We start from the raw sequence: 17,187 nt of genomic DNA, 5'->3' as shown, positions 1-17,187 counted from the left end.
CACTTTAGCAGCTAGATTTTTGAAGTTTGCAATAAGTACTACGTAAAGGTTAAGTGACGGTATATTTATTAATATATATTACAATATGATATATATTATACGAGTCTCGTATAGTTTAACATTATTTAACCTTACTAGGTTAAAATCAACTGGCATATTCATTTGTATTTCTTTTTACAGACAAAATAAAATATGTTACTTCGAACGTGGGAATCGGTAGATAGAATTGTAAGAAAGGATGTAATAAAGTCTGGCCAGTATTCTAAAAAACCAAGCGAATCTGCCAAATGTGAAGTCATTGTTGAGAACATATATGTTGTCAACGCGTCTGTAGAGGATTTGAAAGAAAAATTTAATTCGGAAATTTTAAACAATGTAGGTGAAAAAACAGTAATTATAGGTGAAGCAAATTGCGAAATAGATCGTCAAATTGAGCGAGTAATTGAAATGATGATGGTGCTTGAAAAGAGCTTAATTACATTAAATATATTGTTAGAAGGTATTGATATGTGTTTAATTATTAAGTTTGAAATAACTTTAACTGAAATGCAACCATATAAGCCAATTTGGGAATGGACACCCGAGGAAAAATATTTATTAGCTTTAAAGTATAAGGAAACAGCTGTACAGTTATTTAAAGAAAACAGATGTGTAGATGCATTTCACAGATTTAGTAAAGCTTGTAAAATTCTCATCACATTAGAACCAATATCTGATCTAGAATTAGATGCAAAATTACAAAGTAACATTGATAACTTGAGACTTGTATTATACAACAATATGGCTGGATGTCAATTGAGCCGTAAAAATTATGAACACACAATTTCTCTATGTAGTAAAATTCTAAATAAGGAAAGTAATAATGTCAAAGCATTATATAGAAGAGGAGTAGCACATGGAAATTTGAAAGATTTGGAAAAGGCTGTCATGGATTTAAAAAGTGCTGTTAATTTAGAGCCACATAATCAAATGATAAAAGAACAATACTTTATGTATAATACAAAATTACAAGAAGCAAATAAAAAATTTGAAGATATGGTAAAGAGGATGTTTAAAACCTAAAGTATAGTATTGTTGTGTTTGTAAAAAGGAAATTTCAAAAAAATTTACGAGTAAAAAAATAAACGTTTATTTTCGTTCACAATAATTTACATTACAATTGATTTATTATTTAAAAATTACAAGGGAAAATATTTTCTACAATATATAATTTTGTATTTATATGCGACCGTATTATTATTAATTTATAACACTGTTATCCAAGGACATTTGAAATGTATTATTGATATCTACACATTACAAATATATGTTTATATTAAACAGTCATACTGTTTACCAATAAACCTTGTTTGTATTGACATTGTTTTGCATTCATTTACAAATAACACAAGCAATCACATTAATATTTTAACAAAATTTGTTAAAAATTATTTTTGCATGTCGAAACTGTTATTATCAAAAGAGATTATATTTTACACTTAAAATTATGTTAGAAAATTAATCGAACATTCAAACGGGAATATGTAATAATTAATGCAATAAATTTTTTCATTTCCTATAATTGAATCGAATATAAAATACAATACATCAAGTTAGTGTATGTCCCCAAAGTAGTTAGTTTTAAATATACAATGGCACTTTTACTATGATATAATTTTACTTGAAAAATAATTTTAAATCATGCGAATATTATTTCGAAATAGTTCACAATTGATTATTAAAATCAGAGCTGCTATCTACGTCTAAGAAACCTGCAAAAGGTGTACGAATTTAATAAATGTGTAAAATATATATATTTCTTTCTATCAAAGTAAAAGTAACCATTAACAAATGAATAAGTAATTAATGTTTTATTTAGACCACCACCATGTTGATATCAACCAATGTTAATGTGAACCACCACCATAGGAGCCATGTTGATCCCATATCATTATTAAAGAATAAAACTTTTACCATTCTTCCTTTCCTTGTCTGTTGTAAGAGAGTTGTTTTTCTATAAATTAATGCATGTAATAAAATTTCAGCAGAAACAAATTTCAGAGGAAATATTAAATTCTCTAATCTTTCCTGGTATTTTTATTGTTATTATAAAATTCTCACTTATTGCAAAAACTTTAGAAAAAGCACTAGAATTATTATTGTATTTACAATTCTTTATAAAACTGTTAACATCTAATTTACATTGTACAGATTGCTAAAGTTAAGCTTAACCATGTCAACACATTGTACGCCGGTACTGAAATACCGATGAAATTTGATATCGCTATGTGCGTCGTTTTCTTTGTTTACATACATTTGTTATCACTTCCTCAATGAAACAGTATTCCTTGGAAAATAACGTAGGCAATTGAAGAAGCAAGTTCCACAATAGATAATAATAAATATACGATGGGAGTGGATTTAGTTGATTAGTATCTCTTATTATTCTGTGATAAAAAGGATTGTATATTGAACAAAAAAGACAGTACTGTTTCTTTTAAATTATCCATTATTCAATGCATTTGTATTTGTATTTTTTTTTCTTGATAAAAAATGTAAATAGACGAAACGTTGCCGGCGTACAAAGCGTTAAACTGCCTACAGTTTAGTTGTTTACTGATGAATCTAGTGTAAGTATAAGATATACAATACATGGCATATATATATATATTTAATCGATTATATTTACATATACTATGGATTTTATATAGAATTTATTAAATGTAGAGAACACTGAATAATATTTACACGTCAGTTTATTAAAAAAAAATTAATCGATACAGTAGTAGTAACTGATATAGAATAAGTCTGGCACAGATATAATTTAATTATGTTAGTTCATACATATAGAACAATGCATAAATGTACAAAGTGTGTATTGTTAAAATTTCGTTTTAAAAATATTTTAATACATTTCTTTTTTGTGACCTTAAAATGCGCTAAAATATATATTCTCCTAATTAAAAAGATAAATATGAATGTGATAATATTACAAAATGTAAGTACTTAAGCCTAAAAATCTTGTTTACACTTTGTTTTCCTTCTTGGCATATATATCTATATAGTTTTAATACAAAAGAAAAAGAAAGAAAAAAAAAAGAAAAAAATGAAATTAAAATTGCTTCATAAACATTAACAACCCCAAAAAACAATAGCTTTTATCCAAACTATATTGTTTACCAGTAATTGTGGAATTTTATTTTTCTAACAATGTAATATTAATGATCGTAGCAAGACGAATACTAATAACAACGATTTTCAACAATCTAGCACGGAATTATAATGAAAATATGTTGTATATACATTCACAGTCACTTTAAATTAATATACTCAACTCACTGTCCCTTGTTTGTAACTTAATGAAAAAGCTATTTATGGCCTCGATATTACATAATCAAAACGATGGAAATTTTGTTATACCACTTACTGGTTTTTCTTTGTTTGTTTGTTTTTTTTTTTTAATACATCAATGTATGTTTCTAATGTACTCGAAAAAATGGAGTCACAAAGGGAATGAACATCATGTTAGCTTAGGCTTGCCATTGGCAGTGACAGTGGCATTCATCGTTGTATTTGTAGCCATTTCGGCAGCTTGAGCCACTGCTACAGATACCGATTTCTCCACAAACTGTTGGTACACTGGCTTAATCAACTGAACAGAAACAAAAAAAAGATTATATCTTTAGTAGAACAATTGGCGAGAATTTTTGCTACGACAATCTTACTGTCTACGTTACAGAGTTGAAAGATGTGGTACGAATGAATTACGATACGAATTCTTTATACTATAGAACACAGTACACGAGAGTTATCAGTTTCAATTACAAGACGGTGTGTTGCATTCGCGTATACTTCAATGAAATATGAAATTATTCGCAAAGGAAGAACAACGACCACTTTTCGTACAAAAACGGACGTATTTAGAATGACAAAAAAGAATTACTGTTATTTCTACGTTAATTATAAGCAAACGCCATACCTTTTTGTACATTTGCTCCTGTTAGTATTCAGCTTACATTAAGGAGGAAAAAAAAAAAATAGTAACGTCAACATTAAAGGCTGCATTTGTAAATAGAAAGTATAATATTAAGAAGTAACGAATGTACGTATTGAAAGAAAAATAAAATGATGTGCATAACAAATACTGACAAAAGAGGTTCTCAACTACGTCCTAAATTGACTTATAGTAATCTAAACAGTAATTATATAATTTCGAGGTATTGTCAAAAGTAGTGTCCCCTATGTAGCAGAGGTATTTCGACAAAAGTGGAGAGTAATGATGTAAAAACGAATCGTAGAAGTGCGACAATACCGACATACTGAAATAAAGAAGGTCTGTCAAAGCGTATAAATATTTGTCAAAAATATGTGTTAGTTTTAAAGCCATATTGTACAGGCGATGAGAAGAGGAGGGAGGCGGAGAGGGAATAAATGGAGATGTTAAAGTGTCGTATAATAACATAATTAGTATTGGACCAACAGTTGACACAAGCGTAAGTACGATGAATATGATGATATTGTTCCAGACCTGTTGGAATAAAAAAAAGTGGTAGATATGATTAAGGAAATATGATGAAATGATAAGCATCTACGTTCAAATACATGCTACGTACGATACTGATAAAATGCTTAGCATTTTTCATATTTTTTTTTTAGTAAGCTCTGAACTCCACAATCAGAAATTGTACATAAAAAAAAAAAAAACTAGAAAAAATTCGTGTCAATACTCTATACAAATCTCCGATTATGTGACATAGCCTTTTAATGATATGAATGATTAAGAACTGTGCTCGGTACGTTTAAAAGAAGGTATCTTATCATTTGAACATATAACATTAGCATAAATTACGGGGAGAGACATTCTAAATCTGCTTTAATTAAATAAACGAAACGAAAGTTTATCGATTCTATCGACTAAGAGGACAGCTAGCTTAAAGGATACGAATTGCCCAAGTTTACACGTAAATAACGAAAAATACAGGACTTACGTTATTCCATATTGCGTTGGCCACTTCGTCAATTATTATCCCAAGCGAGTCGTAATTACCGCTGTACCTAGAGTAATTAAAAAAAAAAAAAAAAAGGAAGAAAGAAAAGCCGTTGTAATTACAGGGGATCGAAGAATACGCAGAAAATTTCAACGTACCGAATATACGCCAATAACATAAGCGTCAGTATACAGATGCACATGATCAGGTTACAAATATTTGCCATTGTGTATAAACCAGTAAAACCAAATAGTCCGGATAAAAAGTACATAATACCAACTATTGCACAAAACACAGCTATAGTTCGGGTTGATTTAAAAACATTTTTACTCTCGTTTTGCGCCTTAAATTGAATAAAAGCTGTATCCATATCCTGTAATTAATCGATCGCACGTTAATATCTGTTTCGCCTGAACGAAGAAACGAAACGCTATAACATCAGCAATTACCAACCTGCCACAATTTCTTCATATAGGTTTGACTAAATGCTTCTCCTCCCATTTTTCTCTTATTCTGAAACGTGTGCATCGCTTTGTCCATGCAGCGTATATGTTCCGAATTCAAACGTTGCGTTGTTAAATATGGCTTCTTTGCCCCGCAAATACTGTCCATCAAACGCATATAGAACTCCCTGGCTTCTGTAACCGCGGTTAAGTTATTCGCCTCCGCGGTTGCCTAAAAGAATAAAAAACACACAAGATGCGTAAGAAGCGAGAAGAGATTTGTCGAACTACGAACAGCCCAAAGGTGAAAACTTACCACTAACATACTTTTCGGTTCCGGGAGCTCGTTCCCCTTGTAAATTTTTATATAGCTCTTAAAGTACTCCAACAGATCCCTTACTTTAACAATTTGGCCGTCGATTTTTTTCGTAACTAAATTCTCCGGTGCCAGGAGCATCGGTATCAGCACCCTCAGTTGTTCCCTGAACTCCTTCTGTATCTCGGACAGTCTGCCGTCGAAATAGGGATTAGTGGCGATATTGAGGCCCGGATGCGGCATCAGGAAGCACGAGATATCCGAGAAGCACGATTTGATGTGCTTCCTTAAACTTTGCAACTCCGGATGTTGACTGTCGGAAATCTCCAACCTTCTGTCCAATATCTTTTGTCCACCGGTTGCACCGTATTCCGCCTCGTAAGGATAACTCCAGTCCCTCACCAAGAACTGCAACTTCTGGAATGGTGTACGTTTCGACTTCTGCAACGCTAGCCTACCGTACTCGGTGAAAAGTTGCAAATGCTGAAGATCGTCCTCTTGGATGTTTTGCGACAGATTGTAAATTTGTACAGAGGACAGCATCGTGCTTAGGGCAAACACAGTCGCGCAATCTTTCACCGTCGACTGGCTATCGAAAGCACCTTGTGTATCCATTAAAATCACAGCTACTTTTTCACCGTCCGGCAACGTGTCGCAGAAAACCTTCGACCACATTAATATGCCGGTTGTGTCCCTTTCGGAGCCACCTCTCCATGAGAATCCGCTCAGGGGCTCGTCTTCTTTGCCCAACCAGGAATCCGTCTCGTTATTGTTATTGTACTGTGCGTGTTTCAATTATCGGAACGGTATAACACACATTGGTCCGCGTGTAAGCGTGAAAGAAACGAGAAAAGAGAAAAAAAAAAACACAGAGAGATATAAGGTATAGATTGAAAAATGTGAGAATAATGTATGCAACTAAATAAACGATCATTTATAATTTTTCTATTTTATATGCCACTTTCGGGTATTTTCACTTTTACGAACAACATACCTTACTGTTCATATATCGCAAGAAAAAGTCAAGCAGGAAACTTTTCCCTTTTCTGAAAGCACCTGCTACCGACACAACAACTACACTCCTATCTTTAATATCATCCTGGAGGAGAATTTTTTCCAACGCTTCTTCGTTTAACTCAAAAGTGTGATCTGGATGAGCAAGTACAATTTGTACGGGTTGTCCTAAGTCCGATGTTTTATTGGAATTATCCTGACTATTCTTTGAAAGGCGTTCTATTCTTTCTTGCCAACCCAATTGGTCTATAGTGAAGTACACAATTGAAAAAATATATTCATTTAATCACATAACATTGTTAAAGCGACGGATGTGGAATTATTTTCTATTTACACGCTGCTCTAAATTCATTCACTCGCTAAATTTCTCGCTCCTCTTTATTTCAAATCTTTCGGTAAGTAGTTTTCTTTTTCTTTTTCCCCACTTTATACGTCATCGCGTTGAGAAGAGAGACTATGTTTACCCTTGCGTCACACGTAATCTCAAATATGCACATAACATTTGTTATTCACTCTCAACGAGTGTAAAACCTTATACTCGTCAGGATTGTAATTTTATCACCGTGTATAAATTACACGAGTATCGAGTTTTCAATAAATTACGTTCAACTGCACTTGGTACTGAAGATTTTGGCCGCTCAAGATCTTCGCACTTCACTTTTCAGATGCGAAGAATAAGGAGGGGAAAATTTTCTCAAAATCTTCTCTTTCTTTTATGAAAAAGTGCAGAGTATGTAACAAAAGTTCCTTTAACTGTGAATTTCACAATTTATTTCAAACGTTGTGTAATTTATGCAAACATATTTATTTAAAATAAGTGAAATATGTAAATGAAATATTTTTGCAATTCGAGTTCAGCAATTTTTTTCCACACTCTATAATATTTATCGTTGAACAGCTCTCTGATGTAAAGTGAAGAGACAGTAGAGTAAGAAAGGAGGGGATATAGTGGGGGGAAAGCATCTTGACGACCTTGAACGATCAAAATCTTCGGCCCTGACTATAAACGGAAAGAAGAAAGGAAGGGTGACGCTTGGAAGCCTTGATAGAACTGATACCACCACTCAGGCACATGAACCGACGCGAGGAAGTGTAATTTATTGCACGCAGCAGAAAAACGAACTACCTAGGTTTATGCTTGTCTGACTTATGTCACGCGATTCGATTCAATTCGTGGATTTGTAGCAGAGATACTGGATTTGAGCACGGGCTAGTCTGGTGGACTCTGACAAACTCGACGACATAATTTTCATTCTGTTAGGTTTGCAATTTAAAAATTTTCAAGACTGTTATTTTTGCAATTTAAGAAATTTTGAACTTTCCGTTATTTTTACAATTGTAAATACTTATAAAACTAACAAATGAAAGAGGCTCTATTTACCCCACTTCATTTACTTTAGCTCATCCTTATCCTCAGATCAATCAACGAGATTCTAGCGATTCGGGGCTTAGCCTTAAAAGTAAAGCAAACATAAAATAAGAATTCTAAATTTCTCAAAACTTGGCCAGATTAACGAAGACTTAAGGTCGTACAAGGAGTTGCTGGCAATGATTTGCAGAGATATAAAGTGAGCGTGTGGAACGATAAAAACGTTGACGACAATCGGAAGATTATCGCGAAATTTATCAATTAACGACGACCACTTATCGAAGCTGCTACTTGAATACTGCAACGTACACTGTAACTCGTAAGTGTTTGCTCGTCTACTTGTTTCTCTTTATCTCGAAGCTGTGATAAACTTTTCGAAAAAATTAAATCTTCATTTTAAACAAAGCTTACGAAACATCTGAAATCTTTCGTTTCTGTTTCAACTCGTTACTTCCTCTTCTATTTTTCGAGACGAAATGCTACCGGGTGAAGAGCTGAAATTTTCTCTAAGATCGTAACTCATCGCGAAAATAGAATTGCAGCAACAAAATTGAAACGTCGTTCTGTTCTCGAAGACCGACTTAACGTTTAAAATAGTACGCGTTGCAGCCGATTCTAGATTACAAGAGACTCGTGTACACTTTCGTTTTCCAGCGTAGTTTCCATGGTACGTGAGTGCTAGTAGAACGCGAGAAGCTACGTGGAAATTTCTCACGATTCGATTTCCAAGCTGTTTTTATAATTGACGTATTCGCGCGAAACGAACACGCGAATTTTTCAGGCACGGCACTGTGATTACGAAGGTGTCGCTTTTTTGTAAATGTGGATTTCCGTGACACAGTTATTTTATCTACCACAGAAAAGCCTCGTTTTAACGGGGAAATCGAGAGTACGGTGCTGTATGATTGCGGTTTATCCCTCGTTAAATGACCGATTTAGAATCTTGCAACGTTCACTCACTGTTGTAACATTTACGATACAAATGTGAAAATTAATAAATACTCTCTTCGAAAAGGGTGCAGAAATAATCCAAATTCTTAAATCACGCAGATCCAGAAACATTTCTTAAAAAATTTCAACGATAAACTGACGACTGCAGTTCCTGCGCTTCAGGTCGAACCAATTAAATTCTGCTCAACAGGTAGTCGAAAAGAGAAGACTTAAAATAGTGTGAAAAGTCGAAGAAAACAGTAAAAAGAAAAGAACTTTCCAACAATGTAAGATAGAAAAGCACGGTTGGATCGAAAGGCGCGGTTGGATCGGGACAAGCAGCCCGCGTTAGCGAGCGTTTCAATTTTCCATAAGGAAACGTCTTCGAAAGGAGCCCCGAGCGATTGCTTATTGCGAGCGAACGACCAGTTATACCCGCGCGAATGTGCTTTTGCAACGCCAGGTCTCTCGTCATCGTCGCCCAGCGAGATACGCCATCCGCAGCGCCGCATCGGTGCCTTGCAATCTCGCATTTACGCGAATCATTACCGCATTAAACTCGCGAATACAGGGCGCGTCGAATTTCTCGTCTGGAACGGTATGAGAGAAGACGGGAGCGGAGAGACCGACGCGGCGCGGCGGGAAAAACGAAATACGAGAATTTAATTAACTGACGCGACGCGTTGACGCGCGACAGCCGGAAACGCGGGAAAGAAGAAGGAAACGGTGGAAACGCGACTGACTAATGCAATTGCCCTAGTAAGAATGTGCCTTTGACATATTTATACAAGGGTGCTCCGGATGAAATTTAACGCTACACCACCGGTGGTCAAAGGTTTTTAGATTTTTGAAAGGAGAGCTAATAATTTGAAGTTTGTTGAATTGAGGAGAATTTTCGTACTATGGAATTTCGGGATCTTTTGGTGTTTTTTAAGAGGAGTACTGAAATTGTAGATATTATAATAGTGCATACCGGGTGTCCGACGATTAACGAAGGTTCTGTTACGTTAAGATGAAGGAAGATTGAAATTTTTTAGAGAGCCAATAATTTTATGCTAGTTTAATCGAGGAGGATTTTCGTACTGTGGAATTTCTGGATCTTTTGGTGTTTTGAAATTGTAGCTAGTAGTGTATACAGGGTGTCCAGTATATCGTAGTACAATCGACAAAAGTTAGGTTAAGATGAAGGAAGATTGAAATTTTAAAAGCAAAGAATTTTAAGTTAATTTAATTAAAGAGTTTTTAGTTTGTAAAGAGTGATTCTGGAATTGTAGCTAATAGTATACACAGGGTGTCTGGTAAATCGTAGTACAACTGACAAAAGTTAGATTAGGTTAAGATAAAGAAAAACTGAAATTTTGAAAGGAAAGCTGATAATTTTAATTTCTGGAATTTTTAGTACTGCGAAGAGTTTCTGAAATAGTAGCTAATAGTGTATACAGAGTGTCCAGTAAATCGTAGTAAAATCGACAAAGCTTGGGTTATGACAAAAATTGATTATTTCGTTTATGCTTTTAATTACGTAAACTCGTTACAAATCGTATCCAAGTGACTCGTCATTTCGATATTTTAGCAATTAGCAATACGCAATAACAGATTCGCACTAAATGAATTTGCAATATCGAAGACTACGTTTCGTTGGAGGTGAAAGGAAGAGAACCGATAAAAAGTTGTAAAGAAGCAAGAAATGATCTCAATATTAAAACGGGAAAAAACTTAATTATATATTGGAACAAAGATCACAGTCTTCAGACATTTACCGGAGAAATAATTATTCAATTAAACGAACCGTCCTGCAATTATACATTTATTAAATACTTCATTTTAACGAATAATTATTTCTTCACAAATTCGCAAAGCTTCTTTGTAGCTTTAAATAAATACTGGAAAAAAGAAATTTAAAAATTGACGCAGTCTCTGCACGAAATGTTTCCATTGAAACAGGTGAAAACAGGTAGAGAGTAACAATTACGTAGATAGCTCGTATTGACGAGTTTCATTTCCCACGACGAATAAAACCGATTCGAACTACGCACGTATGTATCAAGTATGAAGAAACAAATTAATAGGTGTCACTGATACAAAAAAACAAAAGAAAAACACTGCAAATTGCCGCCGCGACTGCGTAGCGTACACGTGAAACAACACCGGTGCTCTATCATTATTTCCTTCCCCCCGTTGCGTGTTCATGCACCTGAGGTGACACTGCTTTTTGCGTGCGGCTGGAGATCCACTTAGTTGGTGAAAAAAAAAAAAAAAAAAAAATAATGATAACCCAATGGAAAATATCGATCAGCCGGAGGGAATACAGTCTACGTCTCTTTCTTCGGAACACGCTCTGCACGTAGAGGAAAGAGCCTTGGATAAAACGCATTTCCGTGTATCAGTAAGAGAGGAGAAAACATTCTGGATCAAAGGTGTGTGTGTGTGTGTGTGTGTGGTGATCATCGGTGACGCACTTAACCGCGAAAAAACACAATGAGATGATCAGCTGAGGAAAAAGACTCACCTTGGTCTTCCCCTTCATTTTGGTACACCCGTGAAACACGGTTCACGTTCTCGTCGAGGGTCGTCATCGGTTGTTTCTCGGCTGAAAAACAAATTTTTCCAACGTTCCTTTTAACCTGTCTACTCCTATCGCGACTCGTATCAGAATTTAACTAACAAACGAGAAATTTCAACCGTTTGCACTCGAAGGTCGATTTCCTATTGGGAAGGAGAGAATTGGAGGTTTGCTGAATTGATGAAATTTTGTGAAATTAATAATTCAACGTTTAATGCACGTTTATATTATGCAAGAGTTTGTAACACGGTTCGCCCGAGTTTGGTTCATTCAACACTGTTTCACTGCTTAAACTTTCTAAAATATGGCGAACATTTTTCACATTTTTTAAATTTGCTGTCCTGGAAAATGTCTCCGTTAATTATTCACTAATCGATAAATATGAATGACACTTCTCGAGTGCAAAGGGTTAAATTGAGCCAAAAAAAAAAAAAAAATAGAAATAAGAACACAATCACTGCATACAATCAAACATCGCGAGATCCGCGTAAACAGGAATCGAAGATCGCAGCGACTTGAAAACTCCTCTCAAGTTTAACGCCTCGACCGTTCGTTCAGCGTTACAATGAACTTTGAGGCCTACATTCCGTTAGGCAAGGTTTCATTGCCGCGAATCTGTTGCGTTCCCGAGTTTTTGGGCACGCGCCAATTTTCACGAGCAAGCCTTCATACACATTCGATTAAGCCTGAATTCTAGTCGCTCTCGAAAGCTCGTTACGCGCGAATAGCCCTTCGACGTTTCCCATCGATGGACTTTATCATCCCGAAACCACCGTGTTCAATTTTAAGCGAGTTCTCACACGTCACGATCGTATTTCGAAAATTCACCGTTGCAACAAATCGGTCGAAAATTTCACGAGTTTCCTACAAATTTCCAAACCACAGTGACACTCTATATTTCCATATCTAACATCGTCCCGACGTATGTACATCGATTATCGCGAGAGCCCGAGCTTTTGACAACGAGCCAATCCTCCCGCCGCTTTCCCAACAGCGGAAAACTTCCTCTCTCGATCGTTCACAAGTGAAAAACTCCTCTTCACCCAGGGCAGTATGATCATTTTTAAATCCCACGGCATAGTTACGACAACAATATCTCGTCCCCTTTCAACTTTCTCCCTAAGTGTCTATCTAGAGTGAAACTGTTAAAAATTCGCCGCGATAAACACGGTCGATCTGATTTTTTCGTTCCCGCAATTAAAACTGCCGCCGCGGCTTGCTTCGCGATCTCGTCTATCGTCGCGATCTCCCGCGAAATTCCTGATAAAACACCAATCCCTCCTCCCTCTCCCGCCCTTTCCCAACCGGGAAGCAATCAAACTTTCGAATACGATTAAACGAGCGCTCTCGGTTCTAGCGAGCATTTAAGCTGCTTTCACGCTAACTCCTCTCGGCGCACCGCGTTTCTCGCGTCGATCGATAGGTCCGTGGTCGCGAGGAGCCTGTTGCGTCGACCTCGTCCTCGGTGGTCTGGTAGGTTCTTTGGGCCTGCTCGACTTGTCCTCCTGCCATTTCCTGCTAGCAGCCGGTGTCTTTCTCCTCTCGCTCATCTTCGTCGTGGGTGATCGCCGTTGTTCACTCATTCACTCACATTCGCCACACTACAGGCAGTTTGTTGTTGCGTACGAGCAACCGGTTAGAAAAAACGGGGAAAACCGCGAGAAGATAACGAAACGCGAGGAAACGCCAGGAGGTTTTCTCTGTAACACGGCAGGCAGACACACACATAAGGTGCTCGACGCGCACACGATCGAGCACTAAACTCGAGCATGGCAGTCGACTAGAAATATCCTGATGTCAGGCCCGATGGTTAGGCTAGGCAGCAGCGGTGTGTGGCAGCGATGAGCAAGCAGCGCTCACGGACCAAGAGTGGAGAGATCGCGAGTTGGCCTGTGGTATTTGCCGACACAGAATCGCGACGGATGCACCGGTGAGAAAACTGGACATCGTCGGTGTCACCTTCTATATAGAGGCGTAGGACGGCCGTACACATGGCCTGATATTACGCGCCGCGGATGGTAATTAATGAAGGAGGAGATCCGCTTCGAAGCCGCCACGCCAGAAATAGACGCGAAAATTCCGGGCATTTAATAATAGATAGTAATTGTACTGATCTCATTTCTAGATTTGCAGCCGAGATTTGGCGAACACGTATCACCGTTGCGAGTTCTCGATCTGCGGGCTGTGTATACAGGGTGTACCTGGTTGAGCGTAGCCAAGGACGTTTTTCAGAGTTTCTTTCGAGTTTGTGGGAAATTGGTGTTTGACGGAGGTTCAGCTGTGTTTTGGTGTTTGCGATTGTGTGGTGAGTGCTGTCGGGGAAATTTCAAGATTTCCTTTGGATTCTGGGAAAAGTTGTTTTGGAGGGAAATTCAACTGTATCTTTTTATATGATTACAGAATGTTCTAATAGGATAAGTTCTATTGTCTGAGAAATTTCAAGATTTTCTTTGCACTTTATGAAAAATTGTTTTGGACAGAAATTGACTATTTTCTGTAAGATTGAACAGCACTCATCTGCAGTGAATCTTTTCTAAAGAAAATCTCTTTTGAAAAAAAAAAGATTGCAAATATTTAGAATTCATTTCACGTCGCCATAACAGCGCCAGCGGAGTGCAAAGGGTTAAGTATGCAAAACTTCCGCAAAGCCAGAGTTCATTAATCTAAATTCTTCTTAGAAAAGGAAAAAAACAAACGTTTTGTTTTCGAAACGAAGCCGTGACATATTTAAATATCTCTTGTCGGAACGAATCACGATTAATCTAAGAATTATACCCATGTCGCAAAAAACAAATATCGTATAAAAATCAAGGGAAGTTGCGCAACGCGACGTCTTTAAGCGTTCGATTGCAATAAGCGGCCTGAAGCGAACCTCTTTATACAGTGTTAGTCTCGTAACACGTGTATACGTGTTAAACTTCTCACAATTCGTTCTAGCAGAAAATATGCAAAAAATGAAAGATAATATTCGTATCTGCAAGAACAATACAGATAAAAACACTCTGATTTCATGCTTCAATTTTCGCAAAGTTCGAGGAAAATCTTGAAATTTCTTCAAATTTCGCGGCGACACTTAAGCGAGACACCCTGTATACATTTTTCCTCGGACCATGATCGCGACTTTAACGTTTCAGGTCTGTTTCTCTCGCTACGGCCTCTTATTGGAAACGCAGATGAGATTTGTTACGACTTTTTTCGGTTGGCGGACCTTTGGTTCCGTTGCCAAAGAAGATCGTAGGTATTCTGGGTTTCTAGATCTAGGGGGCAATGAAAGCTGGCCAAAGCCAACTGAAACAGGGTTAAAGTCTGATCGAGGTAGAAAAACCGCGATAGAGACTGATAATATAACGAACAGCAACGTCTTCACTTTTCACAATTTCCGTCACGAGCCCGAAATGACGTATTTTCTACTATTTCTGTTCACGAAACAGGCCACCTTAGCTTAATGAAAGATTCTGGCACATTGAAAATTTCTCGTGGCTATATTAAGTATCTGAACGTAGTTAAATTAATCGAATAACTCAAACGTTCAACTTGAAAACCTCACTTCGTACTATCGGGCAAGATTGCAACAAACAATAAATATTAATACCGCGTGAATAATCGTCGGCGACGTCTTCAGAGACGTGTAATCTTCCTCGTCGATTTCAACCAAGACAGAAAAGAATGAAAAATAGTTGTGAACTTTCGTCCCACTTTTTGCAAAATAACGATAAGTATTTAGAGAGTCTGTCGAATCGATGATCGTCTCAACGGTTACAATTCCGCCATCGATGTTCGCCGATGGTTGTTTCGTCGCAAACGACCGGCGGATAAACCGGAGAAATACAGGACCAGAAGTGACACTGTTCAAGTTGGATATTACAGAAGCGAGCAAATTACAATTTTTCGAAAAATCAGATAGTTGGCATGATTTTAGCCACTGAGCTAGACGGTCTCACGTACAATTTTACGCACGACGTCTATTTTTAATTTTCCCTCCGATTTCACGCAGGCCGAAGGAACGCGGAGAAGAATCGGCGCACCGTGTATGCGAGCGTTTTCCCCGTGTCGCGCGGCGATCGATCGAAGGAATGATCGATCTGCTCGCGTCACGCGTCGTCAGGTAATAGATTAAACACGCGTACCGGCTGGCGAAGTAGAATACACCGGTCGTGCATAGTCATTGGCCGGGAAAGCGGTTGCAAAAGTGAAATCGAAGGAGAAATAAGAGAACGACGAAAGAGGAGAATCGTAAGTGCTCCTTTTTCTTCCGGGCGAAATTACGTAAAACGACACACGGCTTCTCGATAACGCGTGAATAATTGTCACGCGTTTCGAATGACAATCGCGGAGGCAGGAGGACAAAATGCGGGATGATGCGTGTGACTCGACAGATAAAGAAGAAAACGGCGGGAGAAAAAAAGAAGAGGGAGAAATGAAAATTTGACAAATACGACTGCGTAACTGGACAGCTACGCAGTGTTTGCAAATACGAACAGCTCTTATCTTTTTATCGTTCGTTTCGTAAGCGAACAACGCGAATGCACAACGATGCAATCGATGATGTCACAGTAAACAAGCATTTAAGCGTGGAGATTATTCGACGGGGGAAACAAAAATTTGCGTTGAATGAAAAATGTGTTAGGAGGATCTACCACGGTCTACATATACACACACTTTCGCGTGTTAAAGAGCACGTGATCATTTCTCCCCTTTCTCTCTCGCGCGTTTCACGTTTGTCGAAATTTTCCTTCGAACATCGGTATAAAAATGATATTTTCATAGACGAATGTTTCAACATGACTTTGCATACAGACGGCGTATTGTTCGCGGTTGAACGCTCCCGACCTTTGAGCTGTTTCATTTTTTAACGTCGTAAATATTACACGTAATCATCACCGGTGTGACGTTAATTTAGCTCCGAGCAGGTAAAAAGAAACGCAGGGGATTCGAGTTTAATTCGGTACGCAGAGAACAGAGGCTATTTAAAGAGATCTGTCTTAACGACAGAGTAAGGCGATTTTATCCGTTCGAAATTAGATTCGACGGTGTAACAAAAACACTGAGGAATATTACTCGGCAATTCTCGAATATGCAATCACCGAGCAAATTTGCAATTTAAACTTCCTGCATTTCACTTTCGGAAAAAAATGATTTATATCGAACACAGTATAACTCGCGTTCACAAGTATATTAAGACACTGTGTGTGAAGAAAATCTGAACAGTTATTACATAATTATTGAGACAAAACAAAAACTATTCAGCCTGATATCTCGTTGCCAAACTGTTACACACATTTTTGCCGATATGTGCCAGTAAGTCTGGCGAAGAAGTGTGTGATTTAACCTCCAAAAGTTTTGCGACTTAACCTATTTAATCCTCCAAAAAGTGCAATTTTCTTTCGCTATTTTCTCTCACCTTCCACGCTGCGCTGTCCTTTCTATTTTACAGCAAAAATTTAAGTCACGGCGTTGTAAATCAATGAGAAACTTATTTCTACACGCCTAAGAAATGTTAAAAAAAAAAAAAAATGAAATTTATCATTTTTAACAGAACAAATTGACAAAAATCGTTCGATATTCAAATAAACTTGTATGTCCAC

At 37.1% G+C, this 17,187-nt stretch overlaps 2 protein-coding genes across 2 annotated transcripts; one reads left to right on the top strand and one right to left on the bottom strand.

The window, feature by feature from the left end:
• The first annotated feature begins 192 nt into the window (after positions 1–192).
• LOC108575376 (70 kDa peptidyl-prolyl isomerase-like) lies at positions 193–1,062 on the top strand. Its single transcript, XM_017938151.1, has one exon. It carries the CDS (start codon positions 193–195, stop codon positions 1,060–1,062), a length of 870 nt encoding a protein of 289 aa, XP_017793640.1.
• Positions 1,063–3,499: 2,437 nt separating this feature from the next.
• On the bottom strand, positions 3,500–13,322 carry LOC108575388 (atlastin). Its single transcript, XM_017938166.1, has 8 exons — positions 13,002–13,322; positions 11,549–11,629; positions 6,721–6,986; positions 5,727–6,506; positions 5,421–5,642; positions 5,126–5,340; positions 4,968–5,034; positions 3,500–3,631 (listed from the first exon to the last, which is right to left on the bottom strand). Exons 1-8 carry the CDS (start codon positions 13,183–13,185, stop codon positions 3,500–3,502), a joined length of 1,947 nt encoding a protein of 648 aa, XP_017793655.1. The 5' UTR covers positions 13,186–13,322.
• Between the last annotated feature and the right edge of the window lie 3,865 nt (positions 13,323–17,187).

Source organism: Habropoda laboriosa, unplaced genomic scaffold (assembly GCF_001263275.1).
Source record: "Habropoda laboriosa isolate 0110345459 unplaced genomic scaffold, ASM126327v1 scaffold143, whole genome shotgun sequence".
In the NCBI taxonomy this organism is placed as follows: Eukaryota; Metazoa; Arthropoda; class Insecta; order Hymenoptera; family Apidae; genus Habropoda; species Habropoda laboriosa.
Note: the sequence above shows the minus strand (reverse complement) of the source record. Positions and strands in the feature narration are given on the sequence as shown.

Coding starts and splice junctions, on each gene's coding strand:
- LOC108575376 (XM_017938151.1), top strand. CDS start 193: ATGTTACTTCGAACGTGGGAATCGGTAGATAGAATTGTAAGAAAGGAT.
- LOC108575388 (XM_017938166.1), bottom strand. CDS start 13,185: ATGAGTGAACAACGGCGATCACCCACGACGAAGATGAGCGAGAGGAGA. Junction 6,507..6,720: donor TGCGATATATGAACAGTAAG/GTATGTTGTTCG, acceptor AAACACGCACAG/TACAATAACAATAACGAGAC. Junction 5,643..5,726: donor AACCGAAAAGTATGTTAGTG/GTAAGTTTTCAC, acceptor TTATTCTTTTAG/GCAACCGCGGAGGCGAATAA.